At 35.5% G+C, this 22,233-nt stretch overlaps 1 protein-coding gene across 1 annotated transcript in view; it reads right to left on the bottom strand.

Moving 5' to 3' along the window:
- Nucleotides 1-12,992: 12,992 nt before the first annotated feature.
- Nucleotides 12,993-22,233, bottom strand: part of LOC134851457 (procathepsin L-like) — a 34,772-nt gene continuing 25,531 nt past the window's right edge. The window contains exons 2-3 of the mRNA XM_063867560.1: nucleotides 15,035-15,359; nucleotides 12,993-13,763 (exon numbers count right to left, since the gene is read on the bottom strand). Coding sequence (XP_063723630.1) covers nucleotides 13,243-13,763; nucleotides 15,035-15,359 — 846 coding nt within the window. The 3' untranslated portion in view covers nucleotides 12,993-13,242. The remainder of the gene's footprint in view (nucleotides 13,764-15,034; nucleotides 15,360-22,233) is intronic.

Below are 22,233 nucleotides of genomic sequence, written 5' to 3'. Positions count from 1 at the left end.
TATAAGTGAAGAGGAGTCAACATAAAACGGATGTTTGGTTCCAGGAGAGCTCAAATACAAGCAAGGATAAATTTTGATCGCTTAGGGTCCAAGCTGTATAAATTGTTATCAAAATTTTGTTCACCTGGAGTTGAATAAAACTATCGGTAAAATTCAATTCATAAATAAACGTTTTGTTTGAGAATCAGCAGAATAATCATTAGATTATGTTACGACTTTAAGGTATATCAAGATTTGAAGTTTTGATACAAATTATTAAAAAAGCTTGTTTGTTGATACAAAAAGCTAGTTTGATATAAATTATAAGAGTTTTGTTAGCTATATCAATACACAAACTAACAAACCATGAAAACAGTTTTATTGGTAGTATTGGGTTCGTTCTGCCTTATTTCAGGTATAAAATTGACATTCAAAGTTTTGACTTCATTCAAAGTTTTATACTTTTCCCAATAAAAAAACTTATCTCAATTTGTGGTATCGGAGTCGAAACATGCGCAGTTCTCTGCAAATGTTAATGATCAGATCATAGAAAGAGATGCATGTCTCGCAAGTACAGGTTCAAAATCTATAGAAAGAGAGTTGGCCACGCATAATGCAAATAAGAATCTGTAGTTTTATATAAAAAGCAGTCGGCTTAGGTTTTAGGATGTTTTTCATATTTCGGTAATTGCATACATACCGATTAATTTAAGAAATAATTCTTCGCTCAACTTTTAGCGTCCTTGTTTTCAACTGATTTTGTCCATTCAGTTCGTCATACTCTGTGTTACTTAATTATATAGATGGGCGTCTAAATTTGATTTCTTTTTAGATCTCATGATAAATTTTTCTGAGCAACAGTTAAAAAATTGATTATTTTAGATATTTACAAAATTATGTATTTTGGATTCAATTTTTCTCCCAAAAATTTGCCGGAAAAACAGTTTCGATCTTTCATCTGATAGCCAAGTATTGAAAAAAAAGGCGTCTTTTTCCACCTCTTGTAATTTTTTGCACATATAACTGTAGTGATGTTTGGAGGAGGCAACGAGGAGACAACGAAAACTGCAAGCCTATATTTTCAATTTTCTCCGTTTTTTTAAATCTTTCTCTCAAATCATTTGATCGATGCATTTTGTCATCCAGGTTTAATTCTTAGGTTAGGTTAGTTTCGGTAAGAAGGAAACAGAAACTGATAATCTCTGTGGAGTTGAATTGGTGAGTGAGCACTGAAATGATTGTCCAATAAGCCCGGAAACCTCTTTCTTGTTCAAAAAAACATCTTTGGCAAAAATCAACAGCACTGCTCTGGTCAAAAGGCCATGATTGCGATTTTAGACTACAAATGAAGACATAAGAAGCCTTGGGTGCATGCAGGTCGACTTTCGAGCCTAAATTGTGATTCAAAAAAATTATTTGTTATGATTCGTTTTCACGAAACAGACCAATATGGTAGTGCTAGCGCTCGATCGACCTAGTGTTTTTAAAAGACCCGTAGTATTAGTAGCTAGTAGTAGAACAAATTTAGTTCGGAGGGGTGAGGAGGGTGCGGAAAAGAGCAGGAGTGAAAATTTGTAGCTTGTTCTAAAATCTTTTAAATGGCCATTTATTGTTTTAGATTATTCAAGAAATTTTATACAGATGACTGATCACTGTTTACTCTTCCCTTCCAATACTCAATTATCACATATTAATTGAGTAAACATTTACAAATTAAAAAAAATATAGCTGAGTTCAAAATGTAGCTTGAAAACAAATTTTGGTTTATGAAAAAAAAAATTTCAGCAATTTTTTTCAGCAATATAATTAGCTGATACAAACATCTGGAATCTTCAAAAAAAAATAGAATTTTTTTTATTTCTGCTGAAAAATCAATTTTACTATTTCTTGAATTGAGTAATGTTATTCAAAATGAGCTTTCGAAATCTTAATGTTGATGATTGTATGGATACTGAGACCCAAAAGTTTTACCGGAATTTTAGCTTCATCATCAACGTTTCGATCGTTTAATGAAGATTAAAACGATTCAGACTTCTAGTCAGACGAGCAAGAATTCGAAAATCTTGAAAAAAAGCAACAACAACCATGGGAATCATTTTGCAATGGTTGTTTTGATGGGCAGTAAAGGCAGTTTAGAGAGAAATCTTTGATAAAGAAATGCAAAAACTATATCTGAGCCTGTTTCGCCAAACAATTCCTACACCAAAAAAGTTACGTCAAAGTCGATTTGAACAAAGTCAAGTTCTTCACACAGAAAAACAGACACCTCAAAGCTATTTCAAAAAAAAACCTGAAAAGTCCTCGTGTAGAAAATTGTTTCGAACTTTTACTAACAAATATTTGCATTCAAATTTAACTACTATCTTTCAATTCAGCATACACATAGTAACTCAGTTAAATTATCTTAAATGGCATCAAAAAAACTAATAACAAAAGATTATAATTTTTATTGTCCAATAGAAAGTTCAGTCATAAAACGGACAAAAAATTTACTAGCATAGCAAGATAAAAGACATCACTCAATTTGATTTTACAAAGACTGAAAATTGAACACGTCATCTGCTAGATAATCTGTGTTATTACAATTTGATTGAACTCAATTAAAATAAACTTCTTTTGCTTCTACTGTCATGCAATCATTAATCGTTCATTGTGTTGATTATAAATACGTAGAATCTGTAACCATTTCAATTGCCCGCCTGGTGAAAGGACATGAAATTCGTCCAAGTAAAAACGTATTTAATTTCTATTATTCGCTGTTTTTTATTGTTGAAGATTACAAAGCCAAATATTATTGGCTCATCGTGACAAGTTGTTTTCCCAGACATCTCAATTCAAAAAAGATTGTCATCAATCACATCGTAGGCCCTGAACAATAACAACCAATTTTACTATTTCTTGAATTGAGTAATGTTATTCAAAATGAGCTTTCGAAATCTTAATGTTGATGATTGTATGGATACTGAGACCCAAAAGTTTTATCGGATTTTTAGCTTCATCATCAACGTTTCGATCCATTAATGAAGATTAAAACGATTCAGATAAAAGTTTGCATCGTCGAAAATTTTTGTTAACTCAATCTTCTATTGTTATCTCGTAGTTTTCCTCACCTGTCTTTCCTTTTTTTTGGGTATGTATGATTACCGCCTGTTTCAGAACTTTTTGAGACTCAGCGTCTAATGTGTTTTTAGTCCTGCAGTTTGGAGAAGAAGGCGGAAAATGATGATGAAGATGTTTCGGAAAGCTTATCAAAAGACTCCAAATAAGCAGATGGAAAAAAAATTATTTGCCGACACTCAATATGCTTTGAGAAAATGGTCTAATGAGGTAGCTGCTGCCAAAACCTAACTAATCTGTCTTTAAAACGAAATGAAGGCAAGGCTAATGAGAAAAATGTATTAATCTTCTTGATAACATTGATTTTTGCGAATAGATGAAAACTGACTTAATATTTGAAATATGAAATTGCGAATTAAACTTAAGTCATAAAATCCGCTTTTGAATCCAGTCACTGCTAACTGTTCGATAAAGGATTTTAACTTTTTGTATAATTGAAATAATTTGTCAAGTTAGATGCAATTTCGTTCATATGAGCTTCTTGGTAATCAATTATTTGTCTCAATTGCTCAATTGTTCCAAGATATCCTCAATGTTTTACAATTGAATAGCAGTATTTTGTTAAGATCACTCATATATTGCATCAATGAATGAAAAAGCTGTTGTGATGAATGAAAAAGGACCATTGTGATGAATCGCAACAGGTAATGGTATAAGTTGTTTTGTGAAACGCAATTTTCTCGTAGATATAAATGGTCAGAAAGATCTTGGTGTTCGCCGTTCAGCCGAACAACTGGTTCAAGGATGGATTCAAAATCGAAAGTAACAAATGATTGATAAAAACGTAGCTCGTGTGGCATACGTATACCAATTCGAATTTATCAAAAAGGGAAGAGTTTGAACTGTATTTTCCACCTGGGTAAACATGCCCTTGTCTCATTATTAGAGTTTTTATATTGATTTTCAAATTTTTGAGCACTTAGTAGAAAAAAAAAATTGGAACAGAGATATTTTTTGAACAATTGTTCAAATTGTTAATCAAACCATAGTGATCTCAATTGTGAGAAAACTAATACGGTTATTTCTATCCTCGATACAACAATCCAAGTTTCTAAATGAAGAATCGACATTGCTGTCATCTTCAAGGGCATAGAGAAAAATTTAAATTTCAAAAAATCTCTCTACTTCCTCAAAATTTTCATAATTTCTGCCTCCGAAATCTTCCATATTTGCTACGTTCCTCGATCAGTAAAAATCAAAAATTTTGTCTATTCGTTCAATCAGATGTTCATTTTGACGCAACCGAAAAGCATCCAATGCTCTAAAAACGCTAAGGTTGTCATTATAAGAAACTTCCATCATGATTTTTGAGTGTCCACACTGCTGAGCTGTGTTTAATAAAGAACGGCTCAGTATCTTCTTGAATTGGTATGCCGAGAATATGAGTCGCCAGGACATTACATTTGTTGAGAATTAAAAAATTTACTTGATACATCTCTCCAGTTTGCTGTGTTTTCTATAGTTTCTGTATACAATATTATGCATTGAAAAGAAGTAAGTTTGCTTTCATTCTCATTAATTTTTGGGTTTGAGTAGAATTGCCGTTTTTTCACTGGAAAAGTAGCACCGGTAATCATTATTTGCCTTTTTTGGTAGCAATTTTCCAAACCAAACTAGAATTGTTGACAATTGAGTCAATTTTTGAAAAGCTGTATCCATGGATTTCTCTATTTTGTCACACCAATTTTGTTTCAAATCGAAACTAAAGATAGTTTGGTGGGGCTGCTGAATAATTAATGATTTCACTATTGTCTCTTATTCTACAAAAAGAGTCTCCAATAATTGGCTATTTGTCTTTTACACGCTTAGTTTTGTAATTGAACCGAATGGGTTGTGGTAGTTTTTGTACGCGTGCAAATTTTCTGTCGCACACCGCGCGGGATAGTTTGAATTTCATGACTTTATAAGATCGCAGTTCGTGAATTTCAATTTTATTTGACATTGTTGGAAAATACAAACAAATCGTATTTAAAATGGTCGTTGTCATGGGACTTCTCTTGGTGACGTAAATTGAACTTTATTTCAACTTCTATGAATCAAATGCGACATTTTGATGTTTTTTATGTGTTTTTACATGACCGTTCAGTTTCTAATTGGTTGGAAACAGTTTACAACAAACCTCACAAACTTTTTTCCATGCGTTCTTTCATTTTAGTCTAATTTTTTTTGCTGGAATATTTTTTAAAACACTGTGCACACCCGAAAAAACTTCTGTGCGTTCCAATATGGTTGAACTTGAGGCTGAACTTCTTCTCAAATGACTTTCCACATTTTTTGCAAGTGAACATGGGAGCAATGCTTTTGACAAAACAAGAAATTTTTTCTAATATAACTACATGTGGTTAACTAACAATTGGGACAAAATGAGGCGAATTGAATCTGATATTTCCTAAACCATGCTAATACAATTTCGCACTCATTCAACCTGAAACACGCTATGCTTATTTTTTATGCAAAAGGACGACAAAAGGTAATATTTTACAGCAATTACCCAGTATATCTGTGGTGCAAGATTTGACTCAACTTGGTTGTCCAACGTTGGAGACATGATAAGTGAAAAACAACTGAAAAAAACTATATGTGCTCTTATAAAGCGTGGCATATTTATTGAGTGGTTTTGTGATGAAAATTCACACTAAGTTTTGATCATTTTGGCAACCAAAACCAGGAAATGAAACCTTGGACTCTTTGTGGTGACAAAAATCCTAGATCAGAAATTGTTTTTTTTTGACAAATAGTTTTCTTGTAGTTTTTTGGGTTTTGAAATTCCAAGCTCTATGTGATTGATTTTGAGCAGGACAAAACACTATGGGTAGCTTTTTGACATGTTTAACGGGTTACATACTGCCAATTCTCACAAAATTAACCAAGAATTTTATCAAATGATAGACTGTTCATATGTTTTGTGCGATCAATTGGTTCCGGTAAAAGCCAATTTGTATTACATGCTTACAAAATCATTTGAACCAATGAACGATACATTTTATTTTTACAAGCAGTATCAATCATTGGATAAAAAAATCTAAAAATATTTCCACCTTTGAGTTTACATTATAAGAAAACACTCCAAATATGAGCAAGTTAACTTGATTTTTGACAATTTCTTAAAGGAAGTTTTGAAATCGAATGAATTCACAAATTTAGCTATTTAGAAAAAGGAATTACTTTGAGGGATCATTCAAAACCTTTTTCACAGCACTAAAAATCTAAAACTGTCACACTATCAGCGGGGATACAAAAGCACTTTTGGCAGAAAGAGCCATCAGATCCTTGAAATGATTAATCGTGAAATATTTAATTTTTGTTGAACACCCATCGCAACATTATGCGATTGGAGCAACATTAAAAATTGGAGCAACATTGTAATTATTTAGCAGCTGATGTGACTACAGGAACAATTACAGATCTTTCAAAAGTTGCATTCCGTAATACTTTTCTACACTCATGTTTTTCAATTGCGATTAAATATCGAACAATAAATTTAACCAAACTTTCAGTAATTTATACGCTTAAAAGATTTTTCTGGAAAAGAAGCTGTCTGACATCAAGTGCTGTGTGAAAACTTAACATACTACACAAAATTATTTCAATGAAATATATCCTTTGTTGTTTGATAATGACATAAATAACCATGGTAGACGTCTAGAATGGACGAAAAAATCTCAAAGCCGTGTTTTGTTTTTACTGAAAACCAGCTTCTAAATTTTTTGCTGCGGATCAGTTATTGATCACTAATGGCAACCTAAGAATACGACTCACTCATTTGAAACCAAAATTTTTTATAGAAACTCAAGATGCTAATCCAAATTTGTTGGTTCAAATATAACTCGCGTCAATTTTTGCCAGAATTTATACGGCGTCTGAATCTGTTCATACTTCAACTCAAGAAGGAATATTGAAGTGGCCTGCTAGATACAACTATAACGAGATAAAACCAATAAGTTTGTAACACCTGGGGATCAGAATGAGTTTGTCCGTGAAGATGTTTTTATTTGGGAACCTATACGACGGTTGGACAGTGAGTAGTTGCCACGTGCCCTAATGCTATCTTCAGTGGTCAATGCAAACAGAACACAATTCATCCTTTGAAACAAAATTTCACATCAAAACGCATAGTTCATAAGAGTACTGACTGTGTAGACTATGACACAACTCATAACCAGCAAGCCTACTTTAAAACAATTCAAATTCTCCACTTTTAAAGAGACGGCATTTCTCCAACTTTTGAAAATTAAATTAACCATTTTAATTTGGTATTTTATCTCACGCCATCTCAACACTGTAATCAAGAATTGTTCTTTCTTGAAACTGTGAAGGCTTCTTTAAGACTGGAACTTGAGTTTTCCCGAGAGACAGCAGATCCTATCGAACTATTTTTAAAGAAGAGCGACTGTCAAGAACGATTAATTGATCAAATAGGCAAAATTTTCAAACAGGGTAATTATTCTCTGAAAAAGTTTATAGACAGTATTCCTCAACTAAATTCAATTACAATGATTTGTTTCTACAAATGAGATCCATTTCCCAGTGCTAAAGACAACACATTCCAAAGAGTCAACACACATCCATACATGCACCAGGAGGACATTGGGTATTGGTTACACGAAAAAAAGAACAAGTTTTAAGTGGTTACTTTCATCAAAACCAAATGTGGATGCACCCAAATGCTCAATCATGTCTGACGCTGCTCATTTGGAACCTATACATAACCATGCGGCTCAGCAAAATTCAAACCCCTAAAGACTTTTGTTATTTTCTTTGAAAGCTTCTGGGTAAAACTAACAGTTCAAATGTTTAAAGTGAGTTAAAGCTAATACGTGTGATGAACTCAGTTTTGTAAACAAAAAACCGTTTTATTTTTAAATAAGTTATATTTCTACAAAAAAAGTTTTCCCCAAAGTAAGTCTGAGACTGCAATTCTGTAGAGTTAGTTTAACGCTTCCAGCACTTAAAAACTGTATGAGTGCCCCTTGCATATCACGAACTTCGATCGGAATACTGTGAAAATTTTTCCTAATGTTTTTTCTGTACTGGGTAATCGTGAAAAGTTTCGACTCAAAAGTAAGTATGGAGCTCAAAGCATTGTTTTTGATACAATGCATATTATTGAAAGATTGTACAAATTGTGATTTTGTATCACCAACAAACCATACTCCACAATAATTGAATACACTAAAAAAGTATGATTTTACCAATATCTGAGGGATAAGATGGTTCAAAATTGTCCCAGGAAACATGCCGCGCTCCAGATTCTAGACCTGGCATTCTGGCGATTCTGTTGAGAAAACTGTCTGCACAGTCAAAACTATCCGTCCATGTTCTCTACTTTGTTTTTCGTTAAAATTTGCTTCTGATTTCCCTGAGGTCTTGTTAATTTTTTGCTGTAAGAGTTTGCTCGTTGGAAAATTTTTTTCTTCTATAGACTTGTTTATTGCGACAACAAAACATTCAACACTAGGATATAAATTTGGTCAAAACAAAATCTGTTTTAAAATAACCGAGTTAACTGATATTTAACTTTCGTATCCTTGTTTTGTTTTGATTCATGTATACCGAACACAAATAATTCATTTAAGACGACTTTAAATTTAATAGGGCTGGTGATTTTCGTTAGCGGTACTTATCTGTTGCCGCTCAAAAAAAACGTAGTCAGAACACCTGATTAAGTGTAAGTTATTCAGAAAAATGATTTTTTTTATATTGAAAACATTATGGAATTTTCAAAAAAAAATTTCATCAAGTCCAATTTTGTCAGTTTGTTTGCATTTTTTCATCAAAAAAAGGATAAAATATCGTTGACACATTAACGTTAACTTTGGTTTAGTAACTTTCCGGAATAAATTTGTAAAAAATTTTTAAAATTTGTTTCTACTTCTTTTGAAAAAATTTTCAGTTTCTTGAATTATTTTCATCAAAAATTTAAATTAAAAAAAATAATTGTAATTTGGCAACATTTCGTAAAAAAATTGAGATAAAATTTTTTTTCGATGTTTTTCAATTTTTTTAAGTTTTTTTAAAATATCTTTGGTTTTTGAACTAACTCTCACTAAAAGTTTTATGAAACTAACGTTACTTTTCGTTTAGCAAGCTCCTTAGAAAAATAGAAGAAAAAACATTTCAAAATTTCTTCGTGTGTTATCTTATTTAAACATACGTTAAGCAATTTTATAAGAAGAAAATATTCAAGAAAAAAACACTCGTTTTGTGAGTGAGTACGTAATATCTGAAGGTAGTTTAACCCTTTTTTCCGATCGTGTTGATTTGATGTTCTGATCAAAATAATTAACAGTCAATAAATTCAACAACTTAGCTTTTTTGAGCGTGAGATTATTGTCACCACTTTTCATTGTCTGTATTTTCTCCATACACTCCACTTTAATCAATTTTTTTTAATGAATATAAATGGATTTCAATAAGGTAAAAACTTAATTTAATAAAGATTTTTTTCGAGAAATTAGTTTGGCCCAAAAACAAATTCAAGAAGATATTAAAGTTTAAAAATTTGTTGGAAACAGTCCAGATCGAGTGATTCTGGTGTGAATGGCGAGAAACTCTCAGATTATTAAGCCAACCAGTGTGTAATTATGTAACTTAGCTCAAAAGAATTTTTGCATTTCAATTTACCTCGTTAAAACAATCAAACAACCACAGTTAAGATATTGAAGTTTAAACGCTACAAAGAACCTGATAGTTCAGAGATGGCATGTACTTTTAATTACACTAAACTTTTGGTGTTATTTGTAAAGGGCAACTTGCATGAAAAATCTGGACTAAACTTGAAAAATTATTGAACATTTCAAACAATCTACAACAATTAACAACCATTTGGAACGTTCTTGAACAACCTAGAACATTTTGCTTCTGCTCTTTTCCGCACCCTGCTCATCCCCCGGGGTTAAGCTTGTTTTACTACCTAATAGTAGCATTTTAATTCCAATGTGTTTAAACATTTGTAAATCCTGGATCAATAAATTTGATCAAATTTTTTTAATGAAAGTTCAGCTGCAATATCTCAGCTAAAATTTGACTCAGGTTTTCCGAAAAGAGATAGCTACTTCTGTTCAAGTTTTTTTTCAGCTGAATTGTACACCCTTTCTACTGGTAGTAAAAAAAGATAACGAATTGATATACTTGGTGCTTTCATAGAAAATAAAACAAAAAACAACTAAAACTGAAAAACAAAGCAAAGGAAAGTGATCATTCAGACCGCAGAAAAAAGATTTGATCTATCAAATTCAATTTAATCATTTATTTGTTTTCTGCCAAACATAATGAAGAATCATCATCAATTTTTCAAGTGGTTCCTAAAAGTGATCTCCCTCATAGGACGATCTAAGATTTTTTCGAGGGGGGTCGGATTTTTTCGACAATTTTTTCGACAATTTTTTTAGGTCGACCATCTGATCTTCCGAGCCCTCCCAAAGCGCTCAAAAGTCCCTGTTTTGACCAAATTGTCTGCGCCGCAGGTAAAATTAAAAAAAAACACACACCCAGTGGCACGTTTCTAAGCACTTTTTGGAAAATTGTTACCAAAAATTTCCCATTTTTTTCGTCGCTCTCCCCCCTGTAAATCGCCCCCCCCCCCCGCCTTTAGAAAAGTTTTACGGTCCATCAGCCAAAAATTGATATCTCAAAATAGTTCAAAGGGGGCCGTTTGGGTTGGCAGGGATTGGAATCCCTGAGGGCGAAGGGGAACGTCTGCCCTCCCACTTCCCCGTAAACCGGCCCCTGATCTCGTTTTAGATTGCAGAAGCTGGTCAAACCTTGTGTAATACAGGCAGCAAATGAGCTCTGCAGTAAAAATCACACTTTTTTGCAGTCTATGATAAACATCGCATAGTTTTTCTCACCATTTAAAATTGTTGAATTTTTCTACCATATAAATTGTAGCTGAAAGAGTTGAATTACTAATCCCCTCGCTCAGAATTAAAAACTTGATAAATCTACCCATAGCTATCTATCTACCTATCACGTTGAATGTCTCTATTTTGTGAAACTCAGCTGTATCTGGTCGATGAAGCCAGTATTTGTACCTTAAGCTCTTTGGTGCGACAAAGTTTTTGTATAAAAATACCTTTTAATGTCGACGAAAACTAAAAAATATCGACCACTTTTCTCATACCAATTCTTGTCATACTAAATTCTGACAATGAAGTTAATTTTTGATCTGCATTCTTAGTAGTGGTGATACTATTATTAATCATAATAAATTTGTTTAGAGTAGTGCAATAATCCAATAATATAAAGAACTTATCATTGATAGAGCACCAACTTGAGCAAGCGCAGAATGTAATTCAATCTGTTGAAGCGCCGCTGAGAATTTTCTATTAAGTACTGTCTTATATGGACCTGATTGTTTAATCTAAGTAACATTTATACTGAAAAAAGTGAAGAATAAAAATATTTGTAGCTATATGGCTGATGAAGCCGTTATTTGACTCTTCAGAACTTCAACTCGACAATGTTTTACATATAAATATATTTTAATTTCAAAGAAAACAAAATAAAGACATCTGAAACACTGCTAAATCAAGACTTTTAAAAAATTAACATGCTTTCCTTGGACTATTTAAGCATTAAAAAAAATTTTAAGCTTCATAGAAAATGTAAAATTTATCACAATTAAAACTTTCGAAGACATGTTAGGTGCAATAAATATACTTGTGATGATTGAATATTTCACTTAAAGTTTTCAAACAACTGTAGAATTTCTTAGCGTAAACTATTCATCGAAGATTTGATAAAATCATCAGGAATTTTAGAGAAGATGAATTGTTGCCTAAAATTTACGTTACTTATGATTCGGTCATCAAAACTCTTTATAAGCAATACAATAAAAAACTACTAAACGGAGGAATGGGGCGTTGAAATCAAAAAAACCAACAAAAATTTGCTTCTGCGCCCACTGATTCTAAAAAACGTCACCTTGTAACGTTACAATCAAGTAAAGTTTAATCCCTTACGCTTAGCCAAAATTGACAAGTTTGTAAAGTTTTGTACGCTTAGCCAAAATTGTAAAGTTTTTATGGTAAATTGTTTCGGTCTTTGTAATATTCTTCTAATTTTACTTACTGTCGACCAAAAACAGACCTTTAAAAATGATTTGCGTTCCTTAATTGCATTTTTTGTTGAGCATACTGTTTGTTGCACGTTGATCGCCTAGTAAACATTTTCACTAGTAGTTAAGACTTAGAGAAAAATTTGAAGCTTTGAGCGTAAACTAACTAGATACTTCACGTGTGATAAATTTTTTGTAGAATATTATGGCGGTTTGCAATCCACTAGTTTGACTAATTTGGGACAATTAACGCACGATATATTTAAACCTTTTAACGCCTGAGCGCCAATTTGATCCAGCTGAAAAATCGTTCCGAGATGATTTGAGGCAAGCTATTTTGATTTATTAATACGTTTCCAGACGCTTTGTTTTTATCTAGTGTGTAAGAAAAAAAATCAAAAATTGATCAAATGCTTTTTTGTTTTCTACTGAAATTCTATGTATTTTCAAAATTTCAAAAAAGATGACCATTTTCTTGGGTTTCACGGGCAGTCGAAACATACAGGGCTTTGACCTGTTTCGAACAACCAGTTGGAATCAAGAAATATACGGAATCTTCTCTTCGCTGGGCTCTAAAATGGTATTCTCGACTAAGAAATATTTTTTCCATACTGCCCCCCCCCCCTGATTTCTTCTAATGAGTTATCTTACCGCAAACGTCTGCATCAAAATATGATTTTGTTTTTCTTCATCATCATTGTATTTTTGTGTTCTTTCGTTCTTAACATTGATTAACCCTTTCTCATACCAAATACTGACGATTAACTTGTTCTTTTTGATCCGCATTCTTAGAAGTGGTGTAACCAAACTTTATTTAAAACTTTTATAATGTCTCCATCATCACCCATAAAAATTTTATTAAAATGTTCAATAATGGTATTATTGCAACTTGCGAGAGCTGAGCCATATATCTCTCAAAAATAACAAATAACATCGTAAATATGGAGCTGACGCAATTTTTTGGATTTTTTAAATTGCTATAAGTCTTATGGCTGTGACTCTTGATATTTATCATCCCTGGCCAATAATTTATCCATATACATTTTAATAACTTTATCCATATACATTTTTATAAAATATAATTTAATTTATATAACAGGATACATGCTATAACTGGCAATCCCACAATTGTTTTCTCGATTTCTAGCCAGTCTGAAGTAACCATCCATGCCCCAATCTGCTCCCCAAGTGTTTTTCACAATCCAATACTCCTCCCCTGTTTCACTAGTCCCATAACCCACAATCAGCACCGAGTGATTCAGAGCGTCTGGGTCGCAATTCGGTTCGTAAAACACACCGCTCTCATAAAATTGAAAAGCGAAATGCGCCGAATCAATAGCAGCCGAAACTGGCCCTATCAAACCGACAGCTTCTCGTAATTTCTCCTCGTCGCCCTTCGGAATTTTGTCATAACTGGACATCGTTGTAACTATGTCCATGTTTTGGTCCATGCAAGGTTGTGTGTCATCAGCGGTGTATGGATAGTCGTGGTCACTTATGGACCCTCTCTCGATGAGATATTTGAGCGCAAATTCTACGTTTCCCCCAGAACAGTCGGAGTTATCGGTGCAGTCTAACATCTGTTGCGCACTGAGATCTACTAGTTGCCCTAAATAAAAAAAATCAAAAGTAATAGTTTCAAATTTCCAACTAGTCTCCCAGTAGTTAGCAGTGTTCTAATTGAAATTTCATGCAATGCTTACAAACGTAAATCTAGTTGCACTGGCGTGCACTAGAGATTTCAGTGTTAAATGCAGGCGCGGATCTAGGAATTTCTCGAGCAGGGGGATGGATTTTCTGAGCTCTCCCAAACCCCTATAATGACCATTTTGTCTGCGTCGCAGGCTATTTTTTGAAAAAAGTCCAAAAAAGGCGTTTTTAGGCGCTTTTTGGAAAAGTTCGACCAAAAAATCGCGTTTTTTCGGCGTGTGCTCCCCCCTCAAAATTATTATAGATTGGCGTCTAAGAAGAATTTTAAGGTCAGTCAATCAAAAATGGATTTCTTAAAAAAGTACAAAGAGGGGACCCATTGGGTTGGCAGGGGGAAGAATCCATGAGGTGGACGAATCCCCGAAACATTTTGGTCGACCTAAAAAAAAGACTTTTTTCGAAATTTTTTGAAAATCCGCCCCCTTTAGTTCCTTTTTTAGTGCTTTTTCCTGAATTTTTGGCTGGCTTACTTTTAAATTTTTCAAAAGTATTTGTGGCGCCAATATATACTAATTTTAAGGGAGGAGGGTGCGCTGAAAAAAGGCGATTTTTTCGTCAAAAATTTCCAAAAAATGCCTAAAAACAATTTTTTGGCCCTTTTTTGTCTGCGGAGCACAAATTTGGCCAATACAGGGTCTTTTTAGTGCTTTGGGAGAGCTTGGAAAGTCAATGTGGTCGAACTGCAAAAAAGGATCGACAAAATGTTTGAAAAATGTTTGAAAGTCCGCCCCCTCCAGAAAATCGTAGATCGACCCCTGGTTTTACATAAAAAAGACTTATGGGCCCGCGCTTCCCCTCGAATTTTGTGTATATTGGCGTTAAAGGAGCATAATAAACAAAGAAAAGGTTGGTCGGCTGATAATGAGTGTAATAAAGTAGGTCAAAATGATACCTTTCGAAAAGTTTTGCAACCGGATTAAAGGACGGGGACGGGGTTGTCACGCTACTGTGGCTTAAGATCTTGCTTGAGTGAATCAGAACAATCATTTATTTCATAATCTAGAGAAAATAGAGTTTGCTGAAAAATCTCAACTTGGTAACTTGAAGTTTTACAATTTAAAATTGTTTCCAAACAATGTTTTTCTTCAAATTTTGTTAGCTAATAAAAGTAAAAACAAAAAAGATCATGGTTTCTAAATAGTTTCAAGCAAATAATAAATAACTACTTGCCTGTTTTATTGAAATACTGGCCCTCTAAAGCGCCCGCGGCCGAAAACGCCCAACAGCTTCCACAGTGATCCTGATATTTCACGGAAGTAACGTACCCCTTCTCCCTCCAATCTTGCTCCTCAGGCACCTCCCCCTCCCCAACCATCATAGCCTGCCCCTCCCCCGATCCAGAATCATCTGGGATCATCATGGGCAAGATGCGGTGTCCTAGTAGGGTGTCGAGGAACTCCTGTTGAGTGAAGTCGGCGTATTCGTTCATGCCCAGTCGCACTCCGCTGAAAGATTGTTCCGGTTGGTCACCTGACTGGGAGTTGTGCATTTGGACCTGCAACATTCAGACTCTAACTGAGGATGGTTAAAAACCTGGGGCTCGTTTTCCTACCCCCCCCCCACCTCACTCAAACATGAATTTTATGGTCTAACGAGTAGTTTTACGAGGTTAATTATGAAGACCAAATATGTTTGTCATGGCCTAATTAGTCAGCATGTCAATTTTTATGACAATCGGACAAAGTGATTAGTAATTTCAAATATAAAAATTAGCAGGTGGGGTGAAAAGGAAAAAGAGCCAAACCTGGTTATTCGGATAATTGCATTTGTATGTTATAAAAGCTGTTCAATCATTTGTTGCAAGCTGATGTTTATTTGATATGACTTCTAGAAGCATAAATGGTTTTAAAACCTTTGTTTATTGACTAGAGCCTGCCAAAAAATATAGAACATCAGATCTTATGCACTGCAATCCTCCCCCCCCCCCACACACACACGCACACATTTCATTTTTTCATAGTTGTTTTACGAGTAATTATGGCTAAACGCGTGATGTTACAATGTAAAGTATGAAGATCAAAAAAATTGTTAACACTAGTTATTTTGTTCACCATGGAAGTTTTAATTTAGTTATCACAACTTTACAATAGTTTTTAAAAACTGGAATCCAAATGGGAGGGGAGAGTGAAAAAGAGCTATTGTACTTTTGTTAAAAAATTAGGATACCACTCGTGTTGTAAAAGAGTGACTTAAACTAAGAATAGATTAAGACTGTGGATGATTAAGATTCCTACTAAAATTGTAGGCTTTTATTTAAGACTAAATAAAAGACGGGGATTCTATCTAAGTTAAGAGAGGTTTAAAAGATTGAATTGGTTGCGATTGATTTGTTACGTATCATAAAAGATAGTGTCCAATTCAGAGTCTACCAAAAGCCGTTGCGCTTTTGGCAGGTATATAAATTAACAACTTAAAGGTCGATGGTAAGTTAAGATCAGAGGTTAAATAAACAAACCATAATACTTTTACATTCCCCGCGAAATTTTATCTATAATTTATCCCTTTCGCCTCACCAGAAGGGAACAAAACAAAAATGATTAAGCACTAAGATGAATGAATCAGTAGGCGCATTGTCTAGGACCCCCGAGAGTGGATCTAGATTCGTAAGAACACAGATTTGATCAAGGGCCCAAGAGGCGTATCATAAACTAAGTACAATTACACGGTTATCAGGTCGAAAGGGTGGGTGTACAGTACGGGGAAGGCCGGTGATCGGACCCGACGGGCCGGACGGCAAGTTCAACAAACAAAAACAAAATTCCAAAACAAAGCACCTTAGATCGAATAATATGTATTCGTCGGAAGAAATAACTGTAGACTGGTGACTATAGGCAAGCAAGAAACTGAAATAGCACCAGGGTGAATAGAGTCATAAGGTATGCAGGGAGTTATCCTTATAATAAGCGAAATAACTGGGTAGAACCAAAAATGGATAAATCTAATGGTTATCCGGTGGTAGCGCCCCATGGGTTAACAGAACTATAACGAGATTCGGGCTGAATTCTATGGCAAAAGCAAGGGTATAAGTGTTACCAATCATAACTATGGCTTAAAATAACAGCACTAGAGGTTTGTATGACTCTAGGGTCATGGAATGTTAGTAGCATTCAACAATAAACAGGACGTACAGGTACTAAAAGTTTTACAATGGAGTTTTGGTAGATCAAGAATGTTTTTGATAACATCTGTTTTGGAGTTTCTACATCTAATTAGATTCCCGATTTGCTGCTTTATTTATTGTCCATCTCCTTAACTCCTCCAGTGTCATTGGCCGTCCAAGGAGTTCTATCGCCGAAATGATAGAAGAGGTGTTCAGCCAGTCTGGGTCAGGTACGATGGGGACAAATGTGGAAGTTGAAATTTCGTAAGATAGGCCCGATGGGTTAAATCGCGTGGAGCAGACATCAGGGCTAAATTTGACCTTCTTGTCAGGACTCTTTTGATCGTCTGTTTTTAAGGGCTTTGGGTCACTTGGGTACGCATCGTTTTCTTCTCGCAAGTGAACTATAGTAGGCCGTGAAGATGAAGGTGGTGTTAATGTTGTCAGGTCTACTAGGTCGACATGGTGGCTTTCCATTTCTACCGTAGTTGCTTCCAACGTTGAACATACTGAGACTAAACTAGGTGAACCGAATTCTAGGGCATCACGATCTTCCTCAGTTAGATCGACTATATTGGTAAATACTCTCTCGCCTAGCATCTTGGGAGGCTGCCTAGTTCGCATAGGTCTGGTGTTCTGACGTGTAAAAATTTCTGACAGTTTTTTCGAGGGTGGTGATTTCATTGGAGATGACGCTTTCCTTTTAGCAGTACCGGACAATTTCTGTGTCTTCGTAGAACGGTCAGAATGTGTTTGTTTGGGTCCCGTCTCCGCCATGGTGGTTTGTTCTCCAGTAGGTTTAGGGAACTCTCCTCCGGGATTCTCTGGAAGTACCGGCATTTCTTGGATCGCTTCATCGCCCTCCTCCCTAGTGTCCAAGAGAATCAACTGTGGGGTCGCTTGAAAGTCTCTTTCATTGTCACCGGAATCCAAGTCGATCAAAGGAATCTCATCTAACTCGACCTTCTGGTCGGCGTGGTCTGATGATTCTAGCTTAGGATCTGTTCGGTCGGACATTAGGTGTTCGTCTCGTTTCGTAGTTTCGAGTAGTGTTTTCTCCTTGAGGTCTCTTAGTGTCATTAAGTCACTAGCATTATCGTCTGACATCTCATCATGTGGTTCGATCGTCACTCCGGGTTCATTTAGGTAACTTTTAAGAAGTTCGGGTTTGCCCGACGGGCTTGGTTCTTGGTCGCTCTCGAGGCCAATCGGTGTTCTCAGTCTCTTTCTCTGTTCTTCTTCTTCTCTAAGAAGAGTTTCCCTAGAACTGTTCATGGCCGCGTTTCGCCTCGCAATGTCAAGCTCTTCAAATTTCCACTGAAGATTTCGTTTCTTTTGGGTAGTTTTTGAGCTTTTAAATCCGATATTTCTTGGAGGTTTTGCAGTTTTCCTCAATCCTTTAGTCGCATAAAATCTAACTAATTGGTCTCGTTTTCTCGGACTTGGTTTCTTCTGGGTGCACTGTCTTTTAATGGCTAAATCAGATTTACGTATTATTTTACCATTTTTTAGAGTCACAGTGTGATGTGATTCCCTTACGATTTCGTCCTTAAGTACTCTATAGTATGGTTCATTTTTCATTCTATCTTGGATTTTTTGATAAACAATGGTCTTACCCGACGGGTTGTTCAGAATTGAGTCCTTTATGCCCAAGGCATCTCTTTTTTCTGACCGGGAGAGGACTTTTACTGGGGATCCAGCACTTGTTGGTACATATCTCACGGCATTTGAGATATCCTCCGAGGATGATGAATTTTCATCGACATCTCCATCTTCTATGTCGTCAGGGGCATCCCAGTCATGTCTTCGCTCTCGGCTCATTAGTTTTTTGCCTTTATCTATACATAACAAAGTTTTGTTCCAATCAAGGTTATTCGAAGAGGGTGATTTGACCAAATTATGCCAGATAGTGTTTGGGGATCTACCGAAATGTGCTTCGAAAGGAGAGCAGTTAAGCGACTGTTGAGTTACTGTTCTTAAGCATTTTATAATTTTCAGGAGTGCAGATTCTAGTGAAGGTTTTGGACGTTCTTGTGCCATAACCAGGAGTCGTTCCTTAATGATCCTGATTAGGCGTTCCACTAATCCCGTAGCTCTATGATCACCCACTGGGCTAAATATCACCTTTATGTTGTGATCGTGGCAGAATTCTCTAACTTCCTTGGAGATGAAACCAGATCCTTGATCTGTTCTAATTGTTCTAGGTATCCCGTGTAAAGCAATGTATTTACTAAGGAAGTTTATAATAGATTTTGCCGATGTACTGGATGTTATTTGAGCTGATGGGAATTTTGAAAATCTGTCTACACACACCAATATGTATTTTTTTGTTCCCCATACTAAAGGTAACGGACCAGCGAAATCTAATTCCATTTCTTGGTTTGGTTCTTCGACCATTGGGAGTTCCCCTAGGGTATTGTGTTTTATAAGAGGTTTCAAATTTTTACCTGCTTTCACGCACTCTATACAATTTTCGCCGTGGACTTGGATTTCACGGTAAATTTTCGGCCACCAGATGTATTGCGTTGCCAGGCTTTTCATTGCGAACTGGCCGGGGTGGGCTTCGTGTAGTCTGTTCAGCATAGTCGATCTTAGGCATGCTGGGATTACTAAACGGTTGTCCAAATAGAGGCATCCTCCACTGACATGTAAGTTATTCAAATATGACTTATAATAGTTTCCCAGTTGTAGGATATCCTGTTTTCGGTCTTCCTCGATTGCCTTGATTATCTTTTTCAGAATTAGATCTTGTTTCGATAAGAGGGACATAAATTTAGAGTCAAATATTTCCGGCCAAGAGAAAGGGAATAAGTTAACTGTTTTCTTTTTGCTAGGTGATCTATTCTCGGGTTTGTCCGACGGGTTACTAGTATTTGGTGTTAAAACGTCCGTGTTTTCTTTAGTAGTAAGTTCTTTTTGTTGGTTAAATTCAATTTGTTCTGCCATTTCTTTCAGGATTTTAAAATTCGTAAAAAAGTCGTTAGTTTTGCAAGATGAGTCACACAGTTCTGTACGCGAGTGAGAATTTTGACACACTGAAATGTTGGAATGGTTAGATATCGCTTGGAAAGTTTCAGCGGCATTAGCAATTCGTTTCTCACGTTCTATTTCTTGACTGGTCATATGATCTGTTGACTGGCTAATCGCATTGCAAGAAGTGACGTCATGTGCTAAGAAATGTTGAGAAAATTTATTTCTTATTTGCGCCCACGAATTTTTTGGCATAAGGTGATCAAAGCCTAGGAGTGTACTAATCTGGTTTACTGAAGCGATAACAAACTTCTCGTCATCCAGAGAAACTGGTACGGGTTCACCCGATGGGTGTCGGGATATATAATCGACAAATCCCATATCTTTACCGGGTAAGTGTTCTACGGTAAAGTCGAACGGTAATAGTTTATCCGCCCAACGGGTGAGGCGTGATTGGGCCGTTTTAGTGTATTTATCGTCTTTCAGTGCTCCTATTAAGGCTTTGTGATCTGTTAAAATTGAGAATTGTTTACCCAGTAGATAATTTTTGAAATGATCTAGTGCCCAGACTAATCCCAGTAATTCGAGTTCGTTAGTGCTGTATTTTAATTCGGCGATATTCAAAAATCTGCTAGCGAACGCTACGGTCTTCCAATTTCCCCAATGGTCTTGTTCGATTGACGCGCTCAATCCTAAATGTGAGGCGTCGCATTTCACCCGAGTGTTCAGTTTTACATCGAAATGGTGGTTCGTCACCGTATTACAAATTTCGTTCTTGATTTTTTCAAACGCTTCCGTATGTACTGTGGACCACTTAAATGGTTTATTCTTTTGCATAAGTTCTCTGAAGGGTGTTGATAGGGACGCTAGGTTTGGTATGAACTTATTAAATTGGTTAATCGATCCCATTAAGGATCTGATGTCTTTAATACAGTTTGGTTCTTTTAGGTTTCTGATTGCGTCAGATTTATGTATTAATGGTGTCGTCCCTTTTGCGTCGATTCTAAATCCCAACCATTCTATGTTATGAGTTAAAAACGTGCATTTTTCCCATTTTATGGCTAGTCCCTCGTCATCTAGCGTTTTTAACACATTAATGACTAGCTTTTTATGTTCTTCCTCGCTACCTACGGTGGCGATTAGGATGTCGTCAAGATAACAATGAGTATTTGGTAGTTTTTCCGTCAAACGGTCCATTATACGTTGAAATTCATTTGGCATATCGCCTAGTCCATAGAATCCGGTTTTAAAACGGTATGAACCCGTTACTTCTCCCCCCACAATGTTAAAATTACACTGATTACTTGCCTTTTTCGAAAGCGGAATTTGGCTGTAGGCGTATTTTAGGTCTATCGACGAAAACCAGATGTTTCTTTGATCGTGGCCGCTAATAGTGACTGCAACGTTGTCAATTAGTTCGAATAGATTCGGCATTTGATATCTATTGCGAAATATTTGTTTGTTTAGTAGTTTTGAGTTCAACGCTAGTTTTATTGATCCATCCCTTTTTGCTGTAATCACGATAGGGGAAATAAAACAATCTTCAGAGCATCTAGATAGTTTTTCAATGTGTCCGTCACTTAATAATTGGTCGATGCATAGTTTGACTTTGGGGAGAAGATGGATTGGGATACGTTTCCCTTTCACCTGTATCGGTTTTATCGGCTCGTTAAAATAAGTATTAACTACGTAGTTTTTTGATCTACCAGTTCTTTTTATAAGGTCTGGAAAGTGCTTTGATATGTATAATTTAAACTCACGTTGGGATGATGTCTCTTGGTTTTGATCCTGTTGGATGTCGGATGCGAATTTAACTTGATTGACATTTGTCCCGATGGGTGGTACTTTCTTGTTTTCCCGTGAATTTGACCCGTTGGGTGGAGGTTGTTTTTGAAATACTATAATACCCAAATTTGGTAGGATGTCATTTCCTAGTAGATTTCTTTCAGCCCCTTCTGTGATAAAAAGTTTTTGATCATTAGCCTCCCATCCTTTCGATTGGATTTTCACTCGAACTTTTCCAATAATATTGATCGTACTCCCGAAACCCTGGTATGCTTTCTTTGTTATCTCGTCCACAGGTTCTAGCTTTACAAATCTGTCTCGTATCTTCAGTTCGTGTAGTAGGTCTTTTTTCATGAAGGAAACTGGACTTGCAGAGTCAATTTGAATCTCGGTATAGTAGGGGTTGAATTTTCCCAGAGCTACTTTTAGTGTCTTTTTCAATTCTAATCCTTCGTGATTGAATACTGTTCTCACTCCGCGCTCTATTTTGTCTTCTACGGCATTTATTTGGTTA

Source organism: Symsagittifera roscoffensis, chromosome 7 (genome assembly GCF_963678635.1).
Source record: "Symsagittifera roscoffensis chromosome 7, txSymRosc1.1, whole genome shotgun sequence".
NCBI lineage: Eukaryota > Metazoa > Xenacoelomorpha > Acoela > Convolutidae > Symsagittifera > Symsagittifera roscoffensis.
Note: the sequence above shows the minus strand (reverse complement) of the source record. Positions and strands in the feature narration are given on the sequence as shown.